Source organism: Garra rufa, chromosome 21 (assembly GCF_049309525.1).
Source record: "Garra rufa chromosome 21, GarRuf1.0, whole genome shotgun sequence".
Taxonomy (NCBI): Eukaryota; Metazoa; Chordata; class Actinopteri; order Cypriniformes; family Cyprinidae; genus Garra; species Garra rufa.
This window is the reverse complement of record NC_133381.1, coordinates 5,235,463-5,257,725: the sequence shown is the minus strand read 5'-3', so window position 1 is coordinate 5,257,725 and position 22,263 is coordinate 5,235,463. Positions and strand designations below refer to the sequence as shown.

The 22,263-nt window shown below is 32.8% G+C and overlaps 3 protein-coding genes across 4 annotated transcripts in view; 1 reads left to right on the top strand and 2 right to left on the bottom strand.

Moving 5' to 3' along the window:
• Positions 1-216: 216 nt before the first annotated feature.
• LOC141295233 (ras-related protein Rab-39A-like) lies at positions 217-4,410 on the bottom strand. The gene is made up of 2 exons (XM_073826447.1): positions 4,196-4,410; positions 217-634 (listed from the first exon to the last, which is right to left on the bottom strand). Exons 1-2 carry the CDS (start codon positions 4,408-4,410, stop codon positions 217-219), a joined length of 633 nt encoding a protein of 210 aa, XP_073682548.1.
• A 2,440-nt stretch (positions 4,411-6,850) lies between these two features.
• Positions 6,851-10,494, bottom strand: LOC141296380 (protein FAM167A-like). The gene is made up of 2 exons (XM_073827629.1): positions 9,853-10,494; positions 6,851-7,409 (listed from the first exon to the last, which is right to left on the bottom strand). Exons 1-2 carry the CDS (start codon positions 10,189-10,191, stop codon positions 7,149-7,151), a joined length of 600 nt encoding a protein of 199 aa, XP_073683730.1. The 5' UTR covers positions 10,192-10,494; the 3' UTR covers positions 6,851-7,148.
• Positions 10,495-14,516: 4,022 nt separating this feature from the next.
• enpp4 (ectonucleotide pyrophosphatase/phosphodiesterase 4) overlaps positions 14,517-22,263 on the top strand; it is an 8,752-nt gene continuing 1,005 nt past the window's right edge. For both annotated transcript variants that reach the window (XM_073826718.1, XM_073826717.1), the window contains exons 1-3: positions 14,517-14,653; positions 19,065-19,933; positions 22,009-22,179. In XM_073826718.1, the coding sequence (XP_073682819.1) occupies positions 19,087-19,933; positions 22,009-22,179 (1,018 nt within the window). In that variant the 5' untranslated portion in view covers positions 14,517-14,653; positions 19,065-19,086. The remainder of the gene's footprint in view (positions 14,654-19,064; positions 19,934-22,008; positions 22,180-22,263) is intronic.

Genomic DNA, 22,263 nt, shown 5'->3' with positions numbered 1-22,263 from the left:
AAAATGATTTTGTATTTTTAACATTTTTTTACTGAGCTTCACAGTTTAAAGCATATATATAGCATATTAAAATATATTTTGCACAGATTTTTTTATGTGATGCCATATTGGATTCCTGATATAAGCCCTTTAACTACATACTGTTCAGTGCTGTTTTAATATGCATGTAAAATACTGTAGTAAACATCATTTTCAAGTCTGAATCACACATTAAATTCATCCGCAGCAAGCAGACTTTTTGGTCACAGATGGCTCTTTTGCAATAGTGGCCCCGACCGTAAACCCCTGCCAGTCGTCTCGGCTGTGTATTTTGCCTCGCTGGTAGATGTTATATATGCCTTTGGTCAGAGTCTCAAACGCCTCACTCACATTAATGTTCTCTTTAGTGGACACCTCAATATAAGCCACCATGTTGAGTTTTTTAGCCACAGCTTCTCCTTCGCTCTTCCTGACCTGTCGTCCCACGGCTAGATCAGATTTGTGACCCACGAGCAGGAAGAACATTGGGTTCGGTTTCACGTAGTCCAGGACTTCCTGATGCCAGCTGCCCACACGGTCAAACGTCTGTCGCTGCGAGACGTCAAACATCAGGATGCAGCCCACGGAGTTCCTCATGTAAGACTTGCATATGGACCTGCAGAAAAAAAAGTCAAAGTCATGCTCTTTGAAAAACTGAGTCTGCACAATTCAGCACTTAAGATCAATTAAAATAAATAAAACAGACATGTTATAAAAGTTGTAATTCCTAAAATGATATTTCAGCAAGAGCTGTAAAGATCAGAAGGTTTTTAATTTCCTTTATTTACAAGGTAAGGTGCTTAAAGTGATTGAAGTAGCCTACTTGAATTTGAATTAGATGCCTGGATGCTTTCAACTTCAGTGCTAAAACTATTTTAAATATAGTGAATTTAACTACAAACTCTATCATAATGCGCAATGTTTCTATCTAACATGTATTTTGAGGTGCAGCTTGTCAAATTAATGGTTTCACTAGTTAGCTGTAAACCGGTTTCCTCACCTGAATATTCGTAAATTTGTGATGATATCTTTAGAATGCAAATATTTTATTTGTAAATATCATGCTGTTTTCGCTTATTTCAGTTAATGTCATAAAACTAGCCAGCTAAGCCAGAAGTAGTACCAGACTGACAGTGTCGTATAAACAGCTGAAGAGGAACAGACAAACCGAATCAATTGTCATTTATGCTGGAACCTGGTTTGATTCAGATCGGTACTTCAGATCGTGAATTATTTGATTCAGAACGATACTTAGGATCGCAAATAATTTTTTTAGATTGGAGCTTTGGATCAGAAACCATTTGATTTCAATTGGTATTTCGGATCACAAATCATTTGATTCGGATCATTACTTCGGAGTGCAAATCATTTGATTCAGATCGAAACTTTGGATCACAAATCTTTTGATTCAGATCGGTACTCCGGATCGTGAATCATTTGATTCAGATCTGTACATGGGATCACAAATCATTTGATTCAGATCGGAACTTTGAAACGTGAGTCATTTGATTCAGATCGGAACTTCGGATCGCAAATCATTTGATTCAGATCGTAACTTCGGATCGCAAATGATTTGATTCAGATCGGAACTTTGAAATGCAAATGATATGATTCAGACCGGAACTTTAAAACACGAATCATTTGATTCAGATCGGAACTTTGGATCAGAAATGATTTGATTCAGATCGGAATATTGAAATGCAAATGATTTGATTCAGATCGGAACTTTGAAATGCAAATGATATGATTCAGACCGGAACTTTAAAACGCGAATCATTTGATTCAGATCGGAACTTTGGATCGGAAATTATTTGATTCAGATCGGAATATTGAAATGCAAATTATTTGATTCAGATCGGAACTTTGAAACTCGAATCATTTGATTCAGATCGGAACTTTGAAACGCGAATCATTTGATTCAGATCGGAACTTCGGATCGCAAATGATTTGATTCAGATCGGAACTTTGAAATGCAAATTATTTGATTCAGATCGGAACTTTGAAATGCAAATGATTTGATTCAGATCGGAACTTTGAAATGCAAATGATTTGATTCAGATCGGAACATTGAAATGCAAATGATTTGATTCAGATCTGAACTTTGAAATGCAAATAATTTGATTCGGATCGTTACTTCGGAGCGCAAATCATTTGATTCAGATCGAAACTTTGGATCACAAATCTTTTGATTCAGATCGGTACTCCGGATCGTGAATCATTTGATTCAGATCTGTACATGGGATCACAAATCATTTGATTCAGATCGGAACTTTGAAACGTGAATAATTTGATTCAGATCGGAACTTCGGATCGCAAATCATTTGATTCAGATCGGAACTTTGAAATGCAAATTATATGATTCAGACCGGAACTTTGAAACGCGAATCATTTGATTCAGATCGGAACTTTGGATCGGAAATTATTTGATTCAGATCGGAATATTGAAATGCAAATGATTTGATTCAGATCGGAACTTTGAAACGCGAATCATTTGATTCAGATCGGAACTTTAAAACGCGAATCATTTGATTCAGATCGGAACTTCGGATCGCAAATGATTTGATTCAGATCGGAACTTTGAAATGCAAATGATTTGATTCAGATCGGAACTTTGAAATGCAAATGATTTGATTCAGATCGGAACTTTGAAATGCAAATGATTTGATTTAGATCGGAACTTTGAAACGCGAATCACTTGATTCAGATCGGAACTTCGGATCGCAAATGATTTGATTCAGATCGGAACTTCGGATCGCAAATCATTTGATTCAGATCGGAACTTTGAAATGCAAATTATATGATTCAGACCGGAACTTTGAAACGCGAATCATTTGATTCAGATCGGAACTTTGGATCGGAAATTATTTGATTCAGATCGGAATATTGAAATGCAAATGATTTGATTCAGATCGGAACTTTGAAACGCGAATCATTTGATTCAGATCGGAACTTTGAAACGCGAATCATTTGATTCAGATCGGAACTTTAAAACGCGAATCATTTGATTCAGATCGGAACTTCGGATCGCAAATGATTTGATTCAGATCGGAACTTTGAAATGCAAATGATTTGATTCAGATCGGAACTTTGAAATGCAAATGATTTGATTCAGATCGGAACTTTGAAATGCAAATGATTTGATTTAGATCGGAACTTTGAAACGCGAATCACTTGATTCAGATCGGAACTTCGGATCGCAAATGATTTGATTCAGATCGGAACTTTGAAATGCAAATGATTTGATTCAGATCAGAACTTTGAAATGCAAATGATTTGATTTAGATCGGAACTTTGAAACGCGAATCATTTGATTCAGATCGGAACTTCGGATCGCAAATCATTTAATTCAGATCGGAACTTTGAAACGCGAGTCATTTAGATTGGAATTTTTGAGAGCGGGTTCGACAATCCTTTGATTCAGATAACAGTCCATTTGAAACGTTATGTGCTTAATTTCTCTTTTTGTTCTTGACATGATTACATAGTTTTGTTATATTAGTCTATTTTTATTTACCTGTTTTATCTTTTTTTAGAATCTGAAAGATAGGACAGTGTTTGATAAATGAGATCCAAAGTCCTGGAATTTCATTTTACAGTATCTGTTCAAACCCATTTAAAAATAATAAGAATAATGATAAAAATTAAAATTAAAACAAAAATATTTATATTATAATTAAAATAGTGAAATATGTTTAAATGAGTGAAATATATTATATAATATTTAAAATAGTTAAAATGTGAAAGCTAACACAAAATCATCAGACCAGTTTTGGCCAATAGAAAAGTTAAAGAACTGCATTAAAATGAAAACATTTAAAACATGTGTGACAACTTGACCTGACTTGATTTATAAGAAATATAAATTTCATCCAGAGAGCAGTTCAACCTTTAATTTATGATATTATAATGACTTCTGTCTTATCATTGTGTTCTATTGTGTACCCAAAAATGCTGATACTGAAATTGAACTTTGGAGGACAAAAAAGTTTTGAATTCTGATTTTAAAAAGCCTTGGCTTCCCTTATAATTCATCTGTAGTCTGTTGTCCCTCTTCTATAATATATAATCAGCAGGTTTTGAATTCAAACTTGTTGTAAAAAGAGAGACATTACAATAAAATAACATCAGAAGGCATCAGTGTAAACTCGTGTATTAGGTTTCATTGACAAAAACTCACCTAAATCTCTCCTGTCCTGCAGTGTCCCACAGAAGCAGTTTGATCACAACATTAGGGTCAAGGTTCATGTTATGCACCTTAAAATCGATTCCCAATGGCGACTGGCGGGATTCATCAAATGTTCCTTCAGTGAAGCGATGCAGAAGAGATGATTTCCCTACAGCAGAGTCTCCGAGAATGACTATCCCGAATCTGAAGTTCCACGGCACTTCCATCGTGTGCGGCTTTGTTACAAGCTCTGTCAGTGTCTTCAAAGTCTTTTCTATAGGCCTTTCCCTCTGGTGACTGAACAAACAGGTTGAAAAGTACAAAGAGGGAGAGGTTTGCAGAATAACGATGCATACACACCTATTTCATAACAATAGGTGCCTGTGAAAATGGGGCAATGCAAACAACCGAAATCTTTTACTGTCGCATAATGAGAAACAGTATATCTGTGAGATGGACGCGATATGTGCTGCAGAATGTTGTGAAATATGATATGCAACACTATACTGTCAAAGCTTTCATAAGACAAATGCTGCAGGATATTAGTTTGAATCTAAGTTCAATTAGTGTTTGATCACCACACTAATACTAATATGAATGGTAATGGTGATGCTTAACACCACTTTTATAAACAGCAGTATTATAATTAATTAAGTATATTGTTTGTGGCTGCTCCTGACCTTTTGTGAACTTTCCCCTCAGGCTCTGATCTCAAAATAGAAGGAATTGCAGAAGAAAACAGTGTTTGGGAGAACCGGTTTGAACTGCAATGTTTTCTTAAAACTAGTTAATGGTGTTTTTCTCTGATAAAATATGACAACAGATGTGTTAGAAAGGTTTTAATTATACTAATACTTCAGCTAGTGATTTGCAGTAGCTACTGCAGAAGGTTTTTAGTTTTAATAATAAAATAAAATAAAAATCATATTCTCAAATTGCAGTTTGTCTTTAATAGTAGTTCACTACAAAATGAAATGTTTTGTATAATATGCTGGTTTTTAATGTTGTCTTAAAAATAAATATAAATAAAAAAAAAAGATTAAAAAATAATAAAAAACAAAATTGAATAAAAAAAACAAGATAAAATAAAATAAATTTTAAATAAAATAAAAATGAAATAAATAAAAACATTTTAAAATATCATAAAGCAGTTTGTCTTTAAAAGTAGTTCACCCAAATAATAAAATAAATTCATATATACCCAAAAATGCAGTATTTCTTTAATAGTAATTCACCTAAAAGAATGAAAATTCTTGTATAATATGCTGCAGAAGGTTTTTAATGTCAAATAATCAATATAAATAAAAAATAAATAAATAAAAATCAAATTAAAATAAATGTATAAAATAAACAATAATATATAGAAGTTTTGTAATGTCTTATTGAAAAATAAATAAAATCAAATAATAAAATAAAAGTAATTTTTAAAAAATCATAATGCAGTTTAAAATTAATTAAAAACATTTAAAAATCATAAAGCAGTTTGTTTTTAATAGTAGTTCACCCAAAAAATGAAAATTCTGGTATAATATACTGCCGAAGTTTTTTATTGTCATATTAAAAAATAAAATAAAATAATAAAATAAAATAAAAAATAAATTAAACAAAAACATAATGCAGTATAAAATAAAAATTCTGGTATAATATACTGCAGAAGTTTTGTAAAGTCATATTGAAAATCAAACAAAATAAAAGTAATTTTAAAAAATCATAATGCAGTTTAAAATAAAATAAAATGAAATAAATAAAAACATTTAAAATCATAAATAATAATGCAGTTTTTTTTTAATAGTAGTTCACTTAAAAAAAAATTCTGGTATAATATACTGCATACGTTTTTATTGTCATATTAAAAAATAAAATAAAATAATAAAATGAAAATGAAATAAATAAAAACCATAAATAAAAAAAAAATCATAAAGCAGTTTTTAATAGTCGTTAAAAACTATTAAACTACCCAAAAAAACAACTAAAAAAATATATACAGTTTTTTAAAAATCAGCAATAGTAATTCTCCCCAAAATTTTTTATTCTGGTATAATATACTGCAGAAGGTTTTTAATGTGATGTTGAAAAATAAAAAACATGAAAAAATAAAATAAAATCCTAAATACCCAAAATGCAGTTTGTCTTAATAATAGTTCACCCAAAAAATGAAAATTCTGGTATAATATAATTTTTTAATGTCATATTGGAAAATAAAATAAATGAAATATAAACTTTTTTTTTTTAAATCATAATGCAGTTTGTCTTTAATAGTAGTTGAAAATTAAAAGTCTGGTATACTATACTGCAGAAGGTTTTTGATGTCACATTGAAAATAGAATAAAACAAATCATAACATTTTAAAATGCAGTTTGTCTTTAACAGTAGTTTGCCCAAAAATGAAAATTCTGTCATCATTTACTAACAAATATTTGCCATCATATACTCACATAAATATTTCTAGTTTAGAAAAGAGTGTGTTCAATGTTGTTAATTTCACACTGAAAAATAAAATACAATTCAAATGAATTACAGTTAAATAATAAACAAGATTAGATTTCAACATTTGCTTAATAAAATAATCACTTATTATTTGCTGTTGTTTTATTGACCCTGGGAAGTTCAGTTGTATGAAACAAATAGTAAGCTCTGAAGAATTAAAAGATAAAGATGGACATAAAAACAGCTGGTAAGAGGCCTTTTAGATAAGAATTCAGTTGCTGTTAATAAAATTACAGAAATAAATGGCAAAACAGTTTTAAACATAAAATTTACATTTTCATGTGTCATATAATAATAAACACAAATTACACTGTACAGATGATTAAGGTTAAAATTAACTCGTTGCACTTTAAGGCAATGTAAGCACAACTACAGAAACAATCAGAGACATCCTGAAAATACCATTATCCTATAATATTTTATAAAACCACTCACAATCCTTAACCAAAGATAAAAACCCACTCCTTTGCGTGCTGCGTTAGCTGAGGGAGAACCGGCGAGAGTTGATGTTCATCTTGGTGACCCCGATGACCTTAAGCGGCGCAGAGAGGCCTAATCCAGGAGACATGGGGATGTCACACAAATCTGACATATCGTCTCGCTCCTCCAGCTCAAATGTGGCGTCGTTCAGCATCTTGCGATGTTGGTTACATGTCTGAACGATCCTCAGGTTGTTGATGTCGCTGCGTAGGCGCAATAGCTGACGGGCAAGCTGCTGGTCCTGCAAACGCATCTCAGACTGCAAAAGAATGGGAAGAGTTACAAAAAAAATTCATATCCAATTCAATTCATGTCTATATGATACTTTTTGTATGCCATTTCTGCAGCTCATGTGGCAGTAAATAGACATATAAGACAAATAACTGTTTCTAGACAGGTTGTAGCCTTCTCTTGAGCCAAAATTTGCCATTGTTTAGCTTGGAAGTCAAAGATTTGCGAACCTGTTCTGAAGTCCCGATCTGAATCAAATGATTTGTAATCTACACTTTGAAGCTCCAATCTGAATCAAATGATCCACAATCCACACTGCAAAGTCCTGATCTGAATCAAATAATTTGCAATCTGCACTTTGAAGCTCCAATCTGAATCAAATGATCCACAATCCACACTGCAAAGTCCTGATCTGAATCAAATAATTTGCAATCTGCCCTTAAAGTCCCATTTTGAAACGAATGATTTACGAACCCACTCCAAAGTCACGGTCTAAACCAAATGATTTGCAATCCACGCTTTTAAGTACCAATCTGAATCAAAAACTCATGCTCCACACTCCGAAATCCCGATCTGAATCAAAAGATTTGCGAACCCACTCCAAAGCTCCAAACTAAATCAAATGAATTGCGATCTGCCCTTAAAGTCCCATTTTGAAACGAATGATTTACGAACCCACTCCAAAGTCACGGTCTAAACCAAATGATTTGCAATCCACGCTTTTAAGTACCAATCTGAATCAAAAACTCACAAACCGCACTTTGAAGTCCCGATCTGAATCAAAGATTTGCGCTCCGCACACTGAAGTTCCGATCTGAACCAAAAGATTTGCGCACCCACTCCGAAGTCCCGATCTGAATCAAATTATTCGCGATCTGCGCTCCAAAGTCCCGATCTGAATCAAAAGATTTGCGAACCCACTCTGTAGCTCCAATCTGTATCAAATGATTCATGATCCGCTCTCCAAAGTACTGATCTAAATCAAATAATTTGCAATCCGCAGTTTGATATCCCGATCTAAATTAAAAAAAACTGTGAACCCGCTCCAAAGTTCTGATTAATTTAATTTAAATTAAATTAAATGATTTGTGATCTGCCTTTAAAGTCCCGTTCTGAAACTAATGATTTGGGAAACCACTCCAAAGTCACGGTCTAAATCAAATAATTTGCGATCCACGCTTTGAAGTACCAATCTGAATCAAAAACTCACGCTCCACACTCCGAAATCCCGATCTGAATCAAAAGATTTGCGAACCCACTCCAAAGCTCCAAACTAAATCAAATGAATTGCGATCTGCCCTTAAAGTCCCATTTTGAAACGAATGATTTACGAACCCACTCCAAAGTCACGGTCTAAACCAAATGATTTGCAATCCACGCTTTGAAGTACCAATCTGAATCAAAAACTCACAAACCGCACTTTGAAGTCCCGATCTGAATCAAAGATTTGCGAACCCACTCCGTAGCTCCAATCTGTATCAAATGATTCATGATCCGCTCTCCAAAGTACTGAACTAAATCAAATAATTTGCAATCCGCAGTTTGAAATCCCGATCTAAATTTTAAAAAATTGTGAACCCGCTCCAAAGTTCTGATTAATTTAATTTAAATTAAATTAAATCATTTGTGATCTGCCTTTAAAGTCCCATTCTGAAACTAATGATTTGGGAAACCACTCCAAAGTCACAGTCTAAATCAAATGATTTGCGATCCACACTTTGAAGTACCAATCTGAATCAAAAACTCACGCTCCACACTCCGAAATCCCGATCTGAATCAAAAGATTTGCGAACCCACTCCAAAGCTCCAAACTAAATCAAATAATTTGTGATCCGCAATTTGAAATCCCCATCACAATAAAAAAAAATTGTGAAACCGCTCCTCATTCATGCGCCAATATCCCAATCTGAGTAATGAGTATTTGAAAGTGAATCACTTGAACTAAATAATCAAAGTCACGAGTTTGAATCAACCAGAGCGGTTCCAGCGTAAATGACTCACTCAGTTGATTTAGTTTGTCTGTTCCGCTTTTTGCGTGAACTGAAATAAGCGAAAAAGTATGATGTTTACAAATTAAAATATCAATTTTCCATTTACAAATCTCTGAACATATTCAGGTGAGGTAACCGGTTTACTGCTAACTAGTGAAAACACTCCATTAATATGACGAGCTACACCTCAATATACATGTTAGATGGAAACATTGTGCATTTTAGCTGAATTCACTATATTTGAAATAGTTTGACCACTGCAGTTCAGTTGGTGACAGTTCAATAGGAAATCAGCTGAAAGCATCCGGTCATCTCATACCATTAAAGTGAATGTTCAATTTATCAGTATATAATAATGTAATAACTATTTTATAATTTTTATCAATAGTTATCATGAGCATTGTAATGTTTAAAGCAGCACTGTAAATATTTGTTTTATTTTTCATTTATTTATACAGAAACCAAGTTGTAAAAACTCACCAGCTCTTTCCTGAGCCACTCCAGCGCTTGGTCTATACTTCCAAATCCCAGCGTGTTTTCTGACGGCTGCCTCCCTTCATGGACAACATTAACGCTCATGGACGGCTTCATCCATTTAACAGGGCCTGCTGTTCTCTGCCTTTCAGGTTCACCAAGCGCCGCTGGCAACTCTGAGTCTCTGTGGCTCTGAGCGAGCATCGCCTCCAGCTGCGCTCTCCAGTCCAGGTAAGACGGCTTTCTGGTCTCCAGCTTGAGCTTCTCAGTCAAAGCCTTCAGACTGGAGAGGTGGTCAACCTGCGATCCAGCAAGGCTTTCTGGGCTGTTAGATGCATGTGACATTTCCACTGGCTTTTCAGTGTTGCTTGCAGAAAAACTAAAAAGCGTTCAGTGGAAAATCAGGAAAAGTTGGAAAACCAACATCACTGGATATTGTGTGAGAAACCTGGATCCATAGATGCAAAAATGCAAATACCTTTTGTTTTAGATAACTTTAGATTTCAGATTTCATTACTGAAGATGATAGAAAAACATTACTAATGCAGTTTTTCATATTTCTGCTCTCAGTGTCGTTGAAAGTCCTTTGCTGTTTCTCCAAACAAGACTTGCAGACAATGTTTCACTTCTGAGACTGTTGAAATAATGAGGCATCTGAAATACAAATAACATCAAACCATGCAACAAGTAAATATTAAAATCTACTGTATGATTCAATGCGGTGACTGCCTAATAATGTAAAATCTACAAATCGGCTTGTAAAAGAATCATACCTGTGCCGTTCTGTAATGATGACAGTTTTGATCAACAGTAGTGCACTAACACTTGAATTACTAGTTAGTCTTCTTTTATAATAACCACTTCCTTGTGTCTTTGTTCTTGACTCATCGTTGACTCTTGTAAAATGACAAGCACTAATCCTTGTGCGTAAAATATCAGAGAAAACAAACTGACACCAAGAAAATACTTACAATCTTACAAAAAAACATGCCATGTGTTGTAGTTGCACTGGACATAGTATATACTATTTACGTTAATATACTGTATTAGTTTTAGTTATTATTTTGAATTATATTTTTAATTATATATATACATATAAAATTTTCAGAAACATGTCTAAATATAAATTTCATGTTTTACATTTTTAGTTTTAGTTATTTTAATACTTAAACTTAAACTAAATGTCTTAATATATACACGCATGTGTGTAATGTTTAATTTATCCACCGTTTCATTAATGTGGACGTCACTGTAGGGACATAATGAGAAGAATAACAACGTGCAGTTAACATAAAACTTTTTTGAACTACAAACTAGTGTGCTAATAATTAAGATAATACATTAAAATAATATGGCACGCCAATTTGCAATATTAAGCAGCAAAATGTGCTATTTCGTATAGCTAAAAAGTTCAAAAGTTTTAGGTACTTGAGTAAAAATGCTATACAATGAGGATGCTGTAAACGTAATTTCAATAATGCAAAAGCTGCTTTGCATTTAAAGCAGCTTTTGCCATATAGGTGCACTTGTGCATATAATAGTTTTTTCAGTAAGCTTGGCATGTCTTGAAGCATCTTGGAGACGTTGCCACAGTTCTTCTGGATTTAGTCTGTCTCAGTTTGTTCTGTTTCTTAATTTCATTCCAGACAAACTGGCTGTTGTCAGACTCCTTGTGCAAACACAAATCTCACTGGTTTATTACAATTAATGGCAAAATGAATGTTAAAGATAGAGATAACTGACTTAAAACCATTTTTAGCTGATGAAAATACTAGTGTTCAAATCATTTTGGCCACCACTCTACGTACATATTTTTTCTATCTATATAGTTTTATTTTTAGTATTTTTAGAATATTTTATTTTATTTCACTTAAGGTTTATTTTATTTCAAGTAATGAATGAGTTGACGTATCCATCATATGATGCAACATAATGCATGAGCGAACAGCAGCTTTTGCATAAATGGATGAACAGATGCATTGTAAACTGAACACAGTATTTATTGTGGTGACAATTTGTCTGCTTTTTACACAGGTGATTTGTGCAACCATTTCATTACATTCAGGAGATTCCCATATACCTCTATCATGACAGTACCACTTAAGAACCAATTTTCAAAATTTAAATTAACATTCTTTTTGGAATTTTGACAAGTAGCACAGTTACACAATAAAGTCTTTCTTTAAATGCATCAAGCCCCTATATATATATATAGGAACAGATTGTTTACATGTGATATTGGTCACAGTCTGCTGGACTGCATATGACTGTGGTTGAGGTTGAGCAGTGAACTAGGACACAGCAGCTGCCTGCTAAACTGGGAACCCCTTGAGTCCAGTGTGTCTCTGAGTGATTCTAGTTCTTATCAACCAGAGCAGACCAGACAAACTCCTTATATGACCATTATGCTTTTATCATGTCATTTCGTATGATATTTGATCATATCATGTCCTGGTTCTTATAGGAAAATGAAAATGTGCTAAAAAATGTACTCACCCTCAGGCCATCCAAGAAGCAGATGAGGTTGTTTCTTCATCAGATTTGGAGAAATGCATCACTTGCTCATCAATGGATCCTCTGCAGTGAATGGGTGCCGTCAGAATGAGAGTCCAAACTGCAGATAAAAACATCATAATGATCCACAAGTAATCTACACCACTCCAGTACATCAATTAACATCTTGAGAAGCAAAAAGCTCTGTATTCGTAAGAAACAAATTCATCATTAAGGTGTTTCTAATCAAAATATGAGTCCATAATCCATTATAACACTCCCTCCAGTGAAAACGTCTATCCCTTGTTGTCATCTCATTAAAATCCACCCACATATTTGTTGTTTTTGCTTGTAAACAGTGCTTGATCTGTGCATATTTCTCTCCTGATTCAGATGAAACAACTTTTTCACTGGAAAAAGCAGTATAATGGATTATGGACTCTGGATATTTTAGCCAGAAGCAACAGTTTGAAGTTAAAAAGTCTTCATGAAGGATTTGTTACTTACAAACACAAAGCTTTTTACTTCACATGTAATTTGTGCTTTACTTTGGGGTCAATTTTCAGAAAAAAAAAAAAAAAAAATTCTTTTTGGGTGAACTGTTCCTTTAAAACAGGGAAACCACTAGTTACAGACTTTCCACGGGACTGTGCGAGTTTTGTAAAGAAATGCAACTCATTATATTAAGATGCTTGGAGGACCAACTAAAGAAAAAGTTGGCTAACTAAACAGAGAGTCCACTGTGGAAAATGTAATGGATGAAATGGCTACAAAAACTTTCCCGCTGCTCAGAATTTCATGGATTCATGGAAAAGTCACCATTACGCTGAGCAACAGGATGCTGTCCCTCAAAGACAATGACTATAATGTGAACATGCTGAGTGTGTGCTGATCATCGTGATGTCTAAACCAATGAACCACTCAAATCTACTGAAAACTGTCACTGTTCACAATTAAAAATATATTTAAAATAAATAATTAAAAATATATTTTTATTTAATAAATGCAATATTTTAATTATTAGATTATTAAAACATTTAAATATTTAAAAAATACTTTAATTACTAATATATTTTTTATTTTTATTCTATTTTCTCACATATTTTTAGTTTAAATAATATTTGTCACTAAAACACACATCAATATAGAATGTACATCGTATACATAGCGTTGTATGCAACACAATCTCACTCTCTGACTGTGTTTCTTCGATTCTAACCAGTTGGAAAGCAAAACTAACCTGCAACTGTTTGTGTAGTTTATCAACTACAATGTTTAGGACATTTTATAAAAAAATAATCAAACAACAGCCTTGATAAACACTCAGCACTCTCTAAAAACTAATTCTCATATTTTCTTAGAGGGTTAAAAGCTCGAAATTAGCCGTGACGTCATTTCTTCAAAGACCACAGAGGAAATATAACAGACGACACGCTGAGATTAAAATACAGACTAATTCAGTGCTGCATTTCAGTGACAGCGCTCGTGAAGACTGTGTAGTGATCCATATATATGTTATTTTAGAGATATGACGAATAAAAAGGTTTTAATAACAACCTACCTTCACCAAGCCGCATTTAGTGACTGAGTCAAACCCCATATACTGCAAATGAACGCGTCCGTGCCGCGCCGCGTAAAGGAGGTCGTTCATTGGTCGACTGAGTACTGATAGACGCGTCGCGCTACGCTCATTATAATACGAGCGCTCTGATTGGTTGACGTCGGGATTCCATCGCATGCAGTGCACGCGTCGCGTCACACAGGAACGTTTACATACAAGAAGACGTTTTATTTTATTAATCGATAGCGCATGTGTGAAAACTAAAGTATCAGAAAGGTGTAGACAAATGTGCGTCCTTACGGGTGTAGTTGTCACATTTGTTCCTCAGGTGCTAGATTTATTGGTTTATTTATTTTTTTTTAATTCGTTAAAAAATCGTTAAAAGCGTGTTTTTATTGTTTATTCAACAGCTATTATAAATATATGCAATAAGGAAGAGAAAAATTAAAATAAATTATTCTAAGATCGTTCTAAACCGGATGTTTATTTACACATTAGACAAAAAGTGTCGTATATACATAAAAAAAAAAAAAATAGTGATAGTGAAAGTGAAGAGCACCTGCAGTGGGACGTACCTCGTTTCTATTGGCTGCTGGATCTGTCAGTTACGCGGTGACGTCATGCGTGTTTGAGGAAGCGCAAGAAACTGCATCAAACCCAGAACAAATGACTTTCTCAATCACATCGAAATCACCGGAGAGTTTAATGTGACTGCAGTTACAATATACGGCTTCCAACGTCCCGAGCAGAAAGGTACGTTAATATTTCGTCTTTTTTGACTTCCTTGGTGGCTAAGTTTGGCCAAAACCGCCGTTAATGATCATCTATCTCATAATTAATGCATCATCAGAAATAATGTGATCACCAAGAGTCGTAACGTTTTTCAGTTACTAGACTAGTGTTTTTCTTTTAGGTTGCATTTTTCGTAGTTTATCGCGAACAATTTTGTCTTCAAAACGTCGCTGTATAGAATTACATTGTATTATAAATGAGTTTTAAGCAGGCGTGTATTGATTATTGATCAGCTCCAGTAAATGTGATCCAAGACTGTGTATGTTTTGCACCTGCTCACTATTAGTTTTATATTTTAGAGCCACTTTTTGTCCTCAGGTTCTTCCTGTTTCACTTCCTTGTTATGCAAAACACATAGTACTTACACAAAAGTTAATAATAATTAATATATATAATTGACAGTTATATGTAATTCATTTTCAAATTGAAGTAAGAGAAAGTGCACATTTATTAGCTAAAACATCCTCTGGACTCTCCAGTATTGACTAACAGGTGAAGTTCCTGGTCATGGGTTCAGAGCTGCAATAAGTCTATAAATATACAAGTGTATAAGTGTCTCTCTGCAATTGAAGGCACCTTCAAGAAGAGTTTATTATAGATCTTGTGATGGCTTGATAATGCTTAAACTTGCTAACTTTTAATGTAAGAAAAGTAAATCGACTTTGAATTCAAATTATTGAATTTTTTTTATATGTAATAAATTAGTCAGTAAATCAAATGAACTTGATATTTTTTAAAAATGTTTTTTAATTATAGATACATTCATTTTAATCCATCATTTACAAAATTGTTATTCCACATCTTGCCCCCGATTTGATGGCAATGAAAGCAAATATATTAAAAATATCTATGTATGCTACGTACAATGAAACATTATGTGCAATTATCACAATTATCAATTATTATAAAGTTAATCTTTTAGTGATTTCAGCCCTATTACTAAGCCTAAGTCTCTCCCTTATATTAGTTAAACCCCTATGACTGTAGGTAAAATATTTCACATCGTCTGGAGTCTGGAAAAAATAAGAAAATTACTGTGGAAAACAATATTTGCAAGTGTTGCATGTGTAGTGTATATTAGATTTTGGTAATATTTTATAAAAGAGATTTTATTTCTATATTATGTTTTCATTTGAATTTAGTTCGTTTTGGGAATTTTGTTGTGTTTTTGTATTTTTTATTAGTTTTACTTTTTATTATTATTATTTTTTTAATATGTAAATATAGTTTTATTAGTTTTAGTTTATTTAGTTTTAGTTGTTTTAGTACTTCAATTTAAATGAAGATGAGAAATTTTGCCTTGTCAACTAGCTGAAGTAAGTAAGAATAAGTTAAAGAACAGTAATTTGGTTGCATCCGTTTTTTTTTTTTAATTATTCAAACCTGTTTTTTTTTAATCTCACATACAGGGCTTAAACTAATCCAGGATTAGGCCAAAGTCTAATTAGGACATTAAAGTAATTTCTTATAAATATGCCTTAGAAAAAAAAACATTACTGGTGTTTATCTTGAGACAAAGCAAAGGCACTGACATATTTTCAGATCAATCCAGTGAAAGTTTCTTTCAGTTAAAACAGCTCAGACTTACATTTTAGTCTGAGACTAGACTTAAGCCTTGTCTGTGAAACCATGAGATAGTTTATGTTAGTACTTTAACTTAAACTAAATGAAAATGAGAAATGCCGCCTTGTCAACTAGCTGAAATGAGCAAAGGATAGTCATTTTGTTGTGTGTTTTTGTCATTTTTATTCGTTTTTTCCCCCCAACAACTATTTGAAATAAAGTAAGTTTTAAGAGAAGATCCTCCAACATGTTTTCTCTGCTAAACCCCTTATACCTGAAGCAGGTTTTATTAGAAGCATGTTTTTTTTTTAACCCTGTGAGAAGAGAGTAAAATGGTTAGTTCACCCAAAAATGAAAATTAGCCCATTATTTACTCACCCTCAAGGCATCCTATAGGTGTATATGACTTTCTTCTTTCAGACGAATGCAGATGGCGTTATATTAAAAATGATCCTGGCTCTTCTAAGTTTTATAACGGTATAATTGTAATTTTGTTGTGTGCTTTTGTCATTTTCATTAGTTTTCATTGTCTGTATAGTTTTTTTTTATTAGGTTTTAATTTATTTAGTTTTAGTTGTTTTAGTACTTCAGTTTAAATGAAGATGAGAAATTTTGCCTTGTCAACTAGCTGAAGTAAGTAAGAATAAGTTAAAGAACAGTAATTTGGTTGCATCTGATTTTTTATATTCAAACCTGTTTTTTTTTCCGTCTCACATACAGGGCTTAAACTAATCCAGGATTAGGCCAAAATCTAATTAGGACATTAAAGTAATTTCTTATAAATATGCCTTAGAAAAAAAAACATTACTGGTGTTTATCTTGAGACAAAGCAAAGGCACTGACATATTTTCAGATCAATCCAGTGAAAGTTTCTTTCAGTTAAAACAGCTCAGACTTGCATTTTAGTCTGAGACTAGACTTAAGCCTTGACTGTGAAACCATGAGATAGTTTATGTTAGTACTTTAACTTAAACTAAATGAAAATGAGAAATGCTGCCTTGTCAACTAGCTGAAATAATCAAAGGATAGTCATTTTGTTGTGTGTTTTTGTCATTTTTATTAGTTTTTTCCCAACAACTATTTGAAATAAACTAAGTTTTAAGAGAAGATCCTCCAACATGTTTTCTCTGACAAACCCCTTATACTTGAAGCATGTCTTATTAGATTGTGCTGTTTTTTAACCCTGTGAGAAGAGAGTTAAAAGGTTAGTTCACCCAAAAATAAAAATTAGCCCATTATTTACTCACCCTCAAGGCATCCTATAGGTGTATATGACTTTCTTCTTTCAGACGAATGCAGATGGCGTTATATTAAAAATTATCCTGGCTCGTCCAAGCTTTATAATGGCATGGGTGAGTGTTTCTCTTCATCAGGCCTAAACAAGTTCAAAAAAGCATACCCATCCATAATAAAAGTGCCTCACATGGCTCCAGGGGGTGAATAAAGGCCTCCTGTAGTGAATTGATGTGTTTTTGTAAGAAAAACATGTTGCTTTAGACAAGCACGTGCAGGCTGCGGTTTCTGTTTGCGTCAACATACTGTTTCGGCCGTGTTGTTTCGGCGGTAAAAGTCTTTCGGCCGAAAACCGAAAATGCCCTTTTGGACCATTTTCGGCTGAAAATTTTCGGTGGCCGAATATTCGGTGCATCCCTAATATTTTTCCTACAAAAATGCATCGATTTGCTACAGAAAGCCTTTATTCAGCCGTGTGAGGCATTTTTTTTTTTAATGAATGGATGCGCTTTATTGGACTTATTTTACACTGATGAAGAGAAACACCTGTCCATGCCATTATAAAGCTTGGTGGAGCCAGAATCATTTTTAATATAGCTCCAACTGGATTCGTCTGAAAGAAGGAAGTCATTTACAGCTAGGATGCCTTGAGGGTGAGTAAATAATGGGCTAATTTTCATTTTTGAGTAAACTTACCCTTTAGTTTTATCTTTCTTAATCTAAATTAATAATGTTTAGGTAAGTAATAATAAGGTAAAGAATAGTAATTTTGTTGTGTGCTTTTGTAATTTTTATTATTTATTTTAAATATGTCTATATAGTTTTTATTAGGTTTTAGTTTTAGTTTGTTTTAGTACTAAAAAAGTAGTAGTAAAAAAGTTGTCTTGTCAACTAGCTGAAATAAGACAAGAATAGTAATTGTGTTTTTGTTATTTTTATTTATGTCTATATAATTTATAAAGTTTGTTTTAATACTTTAACTTGAACTTGAAAAAAGCTGAAATAGGCAAAAAATTGTAATTTTGTTGTGTCATTTTTATAAAAAAAAATTCTATGTCAATATAGTTTTTATTAGGTTTGAGTTTGTTTTAGTACTTCAACTTAAATGAAAATGAGAAATGTAAATATGTTTATATAGTTTTTGTTAGGTTTTAGTTTTTTTTTTTAGTAGTTACTTTAGCTGAAATAGATAAATAAAAGTTATTTAGTTGTGTGTTTTTGTCAATTTTATTCATTTTTTTTTCTATTAAAAGTAGAAGGTCCTCCAACAAAACCCTTTAGATTGTGTTGGTTTTAATTTTTAAGTTAAGCCAAATACAGCTTTTTAGCAAAAATAAATTGTAAGAACCTTATATAATTTAGGCAATTTAGAATTTGTTCTTGCCATGTAAATAGCAAACAGAAGTTAGCTTACAAACACAGTAAGTTTAGGTTGTATATGCAGTCAGCATAGTTCAGGGTGGGTTGGTAATGGTTTGTAACAGTCACAAGTTAGAATTAAAATTAATTTGATTATGGGACTTTCACTTGAACAAGCGGTGGTCTGTTTGCTAAAAATGTTTTTGTATATTCACAGTGAAGAAAGCGACTGCCACAGGATGCAGGTCAGCGGTTATCTCTTCGCTCTCATCGCCTGTAGTGGATTAACCCTGTCTGTGCCGACCCAAAACCAAACAAGACTAGAATCTGGAAACGAGGCGCCGCCACTCCTCCTAGTGTCGTTTGATGGTTTTCGCGCAGACTACCTAAACAAATACTCTTTTCCCAATCTCGAGAAGTTCTTCTCCGAAGGCGTTCTTGTACGTGAGCTGACCAATGTGTTCACCACCAAAACCTTTCCCAATCATTACAGTCTTGTCACAGGGCTATACGCAGAGAGCCATGGGATACTTGCCAGCATTATGTACGACCCAGTGACGAAAAAGAATTTCTCTATTCAGAATGATCGTGACCCTTTCTGGTGGAACGAAGCCACTCCGATTTGGGTTTCGGTGGAGGAGTCTGGCTACAGGGCAGCGGCTGCGATGTGGCCAGGATCGAATGTGAATATTCAAAACTGCACGTTAAATTATACATTCGAGTACGACCCCAAAGTGACTTTTCAAGAAAGGGTTGGCAACATCACACGGTGGATGACCACGGATAAATCTGTTAAGTTTGCTGCTCTGTATTGGGAAGAGCCTGACAGGAGCGGACACATACACGGCCCAGATAATACCAAAGAGATGACCAGGGTTTTAAAGGAGGTGGATGATTATATAGGTTACCTGATGGAGCAGCTCAACAAAACAGGATTATGGGGGAAAATAAACGTTATTATCACTAGCGATCACGGTATGACCCAGTGTTCTCAAGACCGACTTATTGTACTGGATAACTGCATCAGTTCGAGCAGCTATGTGGTGGTGGATCTCACTCCTGTGGCGGCCATAATCCCACTGGAAGGTAATTCTTTGTTATTCATACTCTATTTTTTTTTAATTAAGAATATTTGTCTGGCATGTTTTTGGACATCAGGATTTTTTATGTTCTTTTAAGTTTCTTCTGCTCACCAATCCTGCATTTATTTGATCCAAAATACAGCAAAAGCAGTATTTTTATTATTTAAAATATTTTAATATATTTTAAAATCTTTTTTATTACTGTGATTCAAGCTAAATTTTCAGCATCGTTACTCCAGGGTCACATGGTCCTTCAGAAATCATTCTAATATTCTGATTTGCTGTTAAAGAAACATTTTTTCAGGATTCTTTGATGAATAGAAAGATCCAAGGATCAGCATTTATCTGAAATAAAAAGCTTTTGTAACACTATACACTATACCATTTGAAAGCTTGGAGTCAGTATAATATTTTATTTTTTGGGGGGTTAAAAATGATAGAAAATAATACTTATATTTAGCAAGGATGCTTTAAATTGATCAAAACTGATGATGAAGACATTTATAATGTTACAAAAGATTTCTTTCAGATAAATGCTGTTCTTCTGAACTTTTTGTTTATCAAAGAATTCTGAAAAAGTACTCAACTGTTTTAAATATTGATAATAATAAAAAATGTTTCTTGAACAGCAAATCAGCATATTAGAATGATTTCTGAAGATCATGTGACTGGAGTAATGATGCTAAAACTTCAGCTTTAAAGTCACATGAATAAATTACATTTTAAAATATATTGAAATAGAAATCAGTTATTCTAAATAGTAAAAATATTTCCAGATTTTACATTTTTTTGCTGTACTTTGGATCAAATAAGTGCAGACCTGAATTTGTATTAAAATATTAATTTAAATAGAATATTATATGTGTTAACAATATGTGTTTAATCATACAGGGTTATTATAGCTCAATAAAACAAAAAGAAATACTGTTACTTGCAATACAAATAAAATAAAATAAATTCTAACTAAAATAAATCAGCAAGAACTAAAAACTTAAACTGAATGAACTAATAATAAAAAATAAATAAAATTAACAAATTACAAATGAATAAAAACTATATAGACATACTGAAATAAAAACAAAAACTTACATAAAAATAACACAAAATGTCACAAAAAACCTAAATTATTAAAACGAACTAAAATTAACATGAAAACAAAATATAACAAGAAAATGTAATTCAGCATTAACAAACTATAATAGTAGGGATACTAAAGTAACTACTATATTAAATATATAACATTTTATTAAAAATTATTTATTCAGTATTTTATATATATATATATATATATATATATATATATACACACACACACACACACACTGCTGTTCAAAAGTTTGGGGTCAGTAAGACTTGTAATAGTCTTTAAAGAAGTCTCTTATGCTCATCAAGGCTGCATTTTTTTGATTAAAAATACAAGAAAAAACAGTAATATTGCAAAATGTTTTTACAATATAAAATAATGTTTTTTATTTTAACACACTTTAAAATAGAATTTATTCCTGTGATGAAAAGCTGTATTTTTATCAGCTGTTACTCCAGTCTTAAGTGTCACATGATCCTTCAGAAATCATTCTAATATGCTGATTTATTATTAGAATGATCAATGTTGGATAATATCAACAGTTGTGCTGTCAAATATTTTTTTGGAACCTGTGTTATTGTTTTTTTTCAGGATTATTTCATGGATAACAAGTTTCAAAAGTACAGTGTTTATTCAAAATATAATTTTTTTATAACAATGTAAATTATTAATTATTAACTTTTAATAAACGTTTAATTATTAACTTAATACATCCTTGGTGAATAAAAGTATTGTTTTTCTTTAAAAAAAGAAACAGTAAAAATGTACTGACCCCAAACCTTTGAACGGTAGTGTGTGTATAAATAAATTATATATAACGTTAATATTTTAAGCATTTTCATTAATGCATTATCCACAGACAAGGCTGTGGATATAGGTTGACAGGTTGTATCCATTTCTCAGAATTTTTTTCCTTCAAAAATCCGTCCACATATTCCATCTGAGCCTGCTAATATACATGTTTCATCATTTTTATTTTTTAATTTCATTCACAGATGCTTCGACTGTATTCAAAAACCTATCCAGTTGTCACGAGCACATGAAGGCGTACCTGAAGGACAGTGTTCCTGATAGGCTGCACTATAAAAACAACAGAAGGATCCAGCCAATCCTTCTGATGGCGGATGAAGGATGGACGATTGTCAAAAATGGCAAACTCCCGCGACGTACGTCTTCTTTGAAAGTCATTTGCCATGAATCAATTGAACAAATACATTTAAATACATTTTTAAATGGTATTTGCAAAATGC

Excerpts from the sequence above, each read along its gene's own strand:
- LOC141296380 (XM_073827629.1), bottom strand. The coding sequence starts at position 10,191 with ATGTCACATGCATCTAACAGCCCAGAAAGCCTTGCTGGATCGCAGGTT. Across the intron at positions 7,410-9,852 it reads AGTGGCTCAGGAAAGAGCTG|TCTGAGATGCGTTTGCAGGA; the intron begins GTGAGTTTTTAC and ends ATTCTTTTGCAG.
- LOC141295233 (XM_073826447.1), bottom strand. The coding sequence starts at position 4,410 with ATGGAAGTGCCGTGGAACTTCAGATTCGGGATAGTCATTCTCGGAGAC. Across the intron at positions 635-4,195 it reads GCAGGACAGGAGAGATTTAG|GTCCATATGCAAGTCTTACA; the intron begins GTGAGTTTTTGT and ends TTTTTTCTGCAG.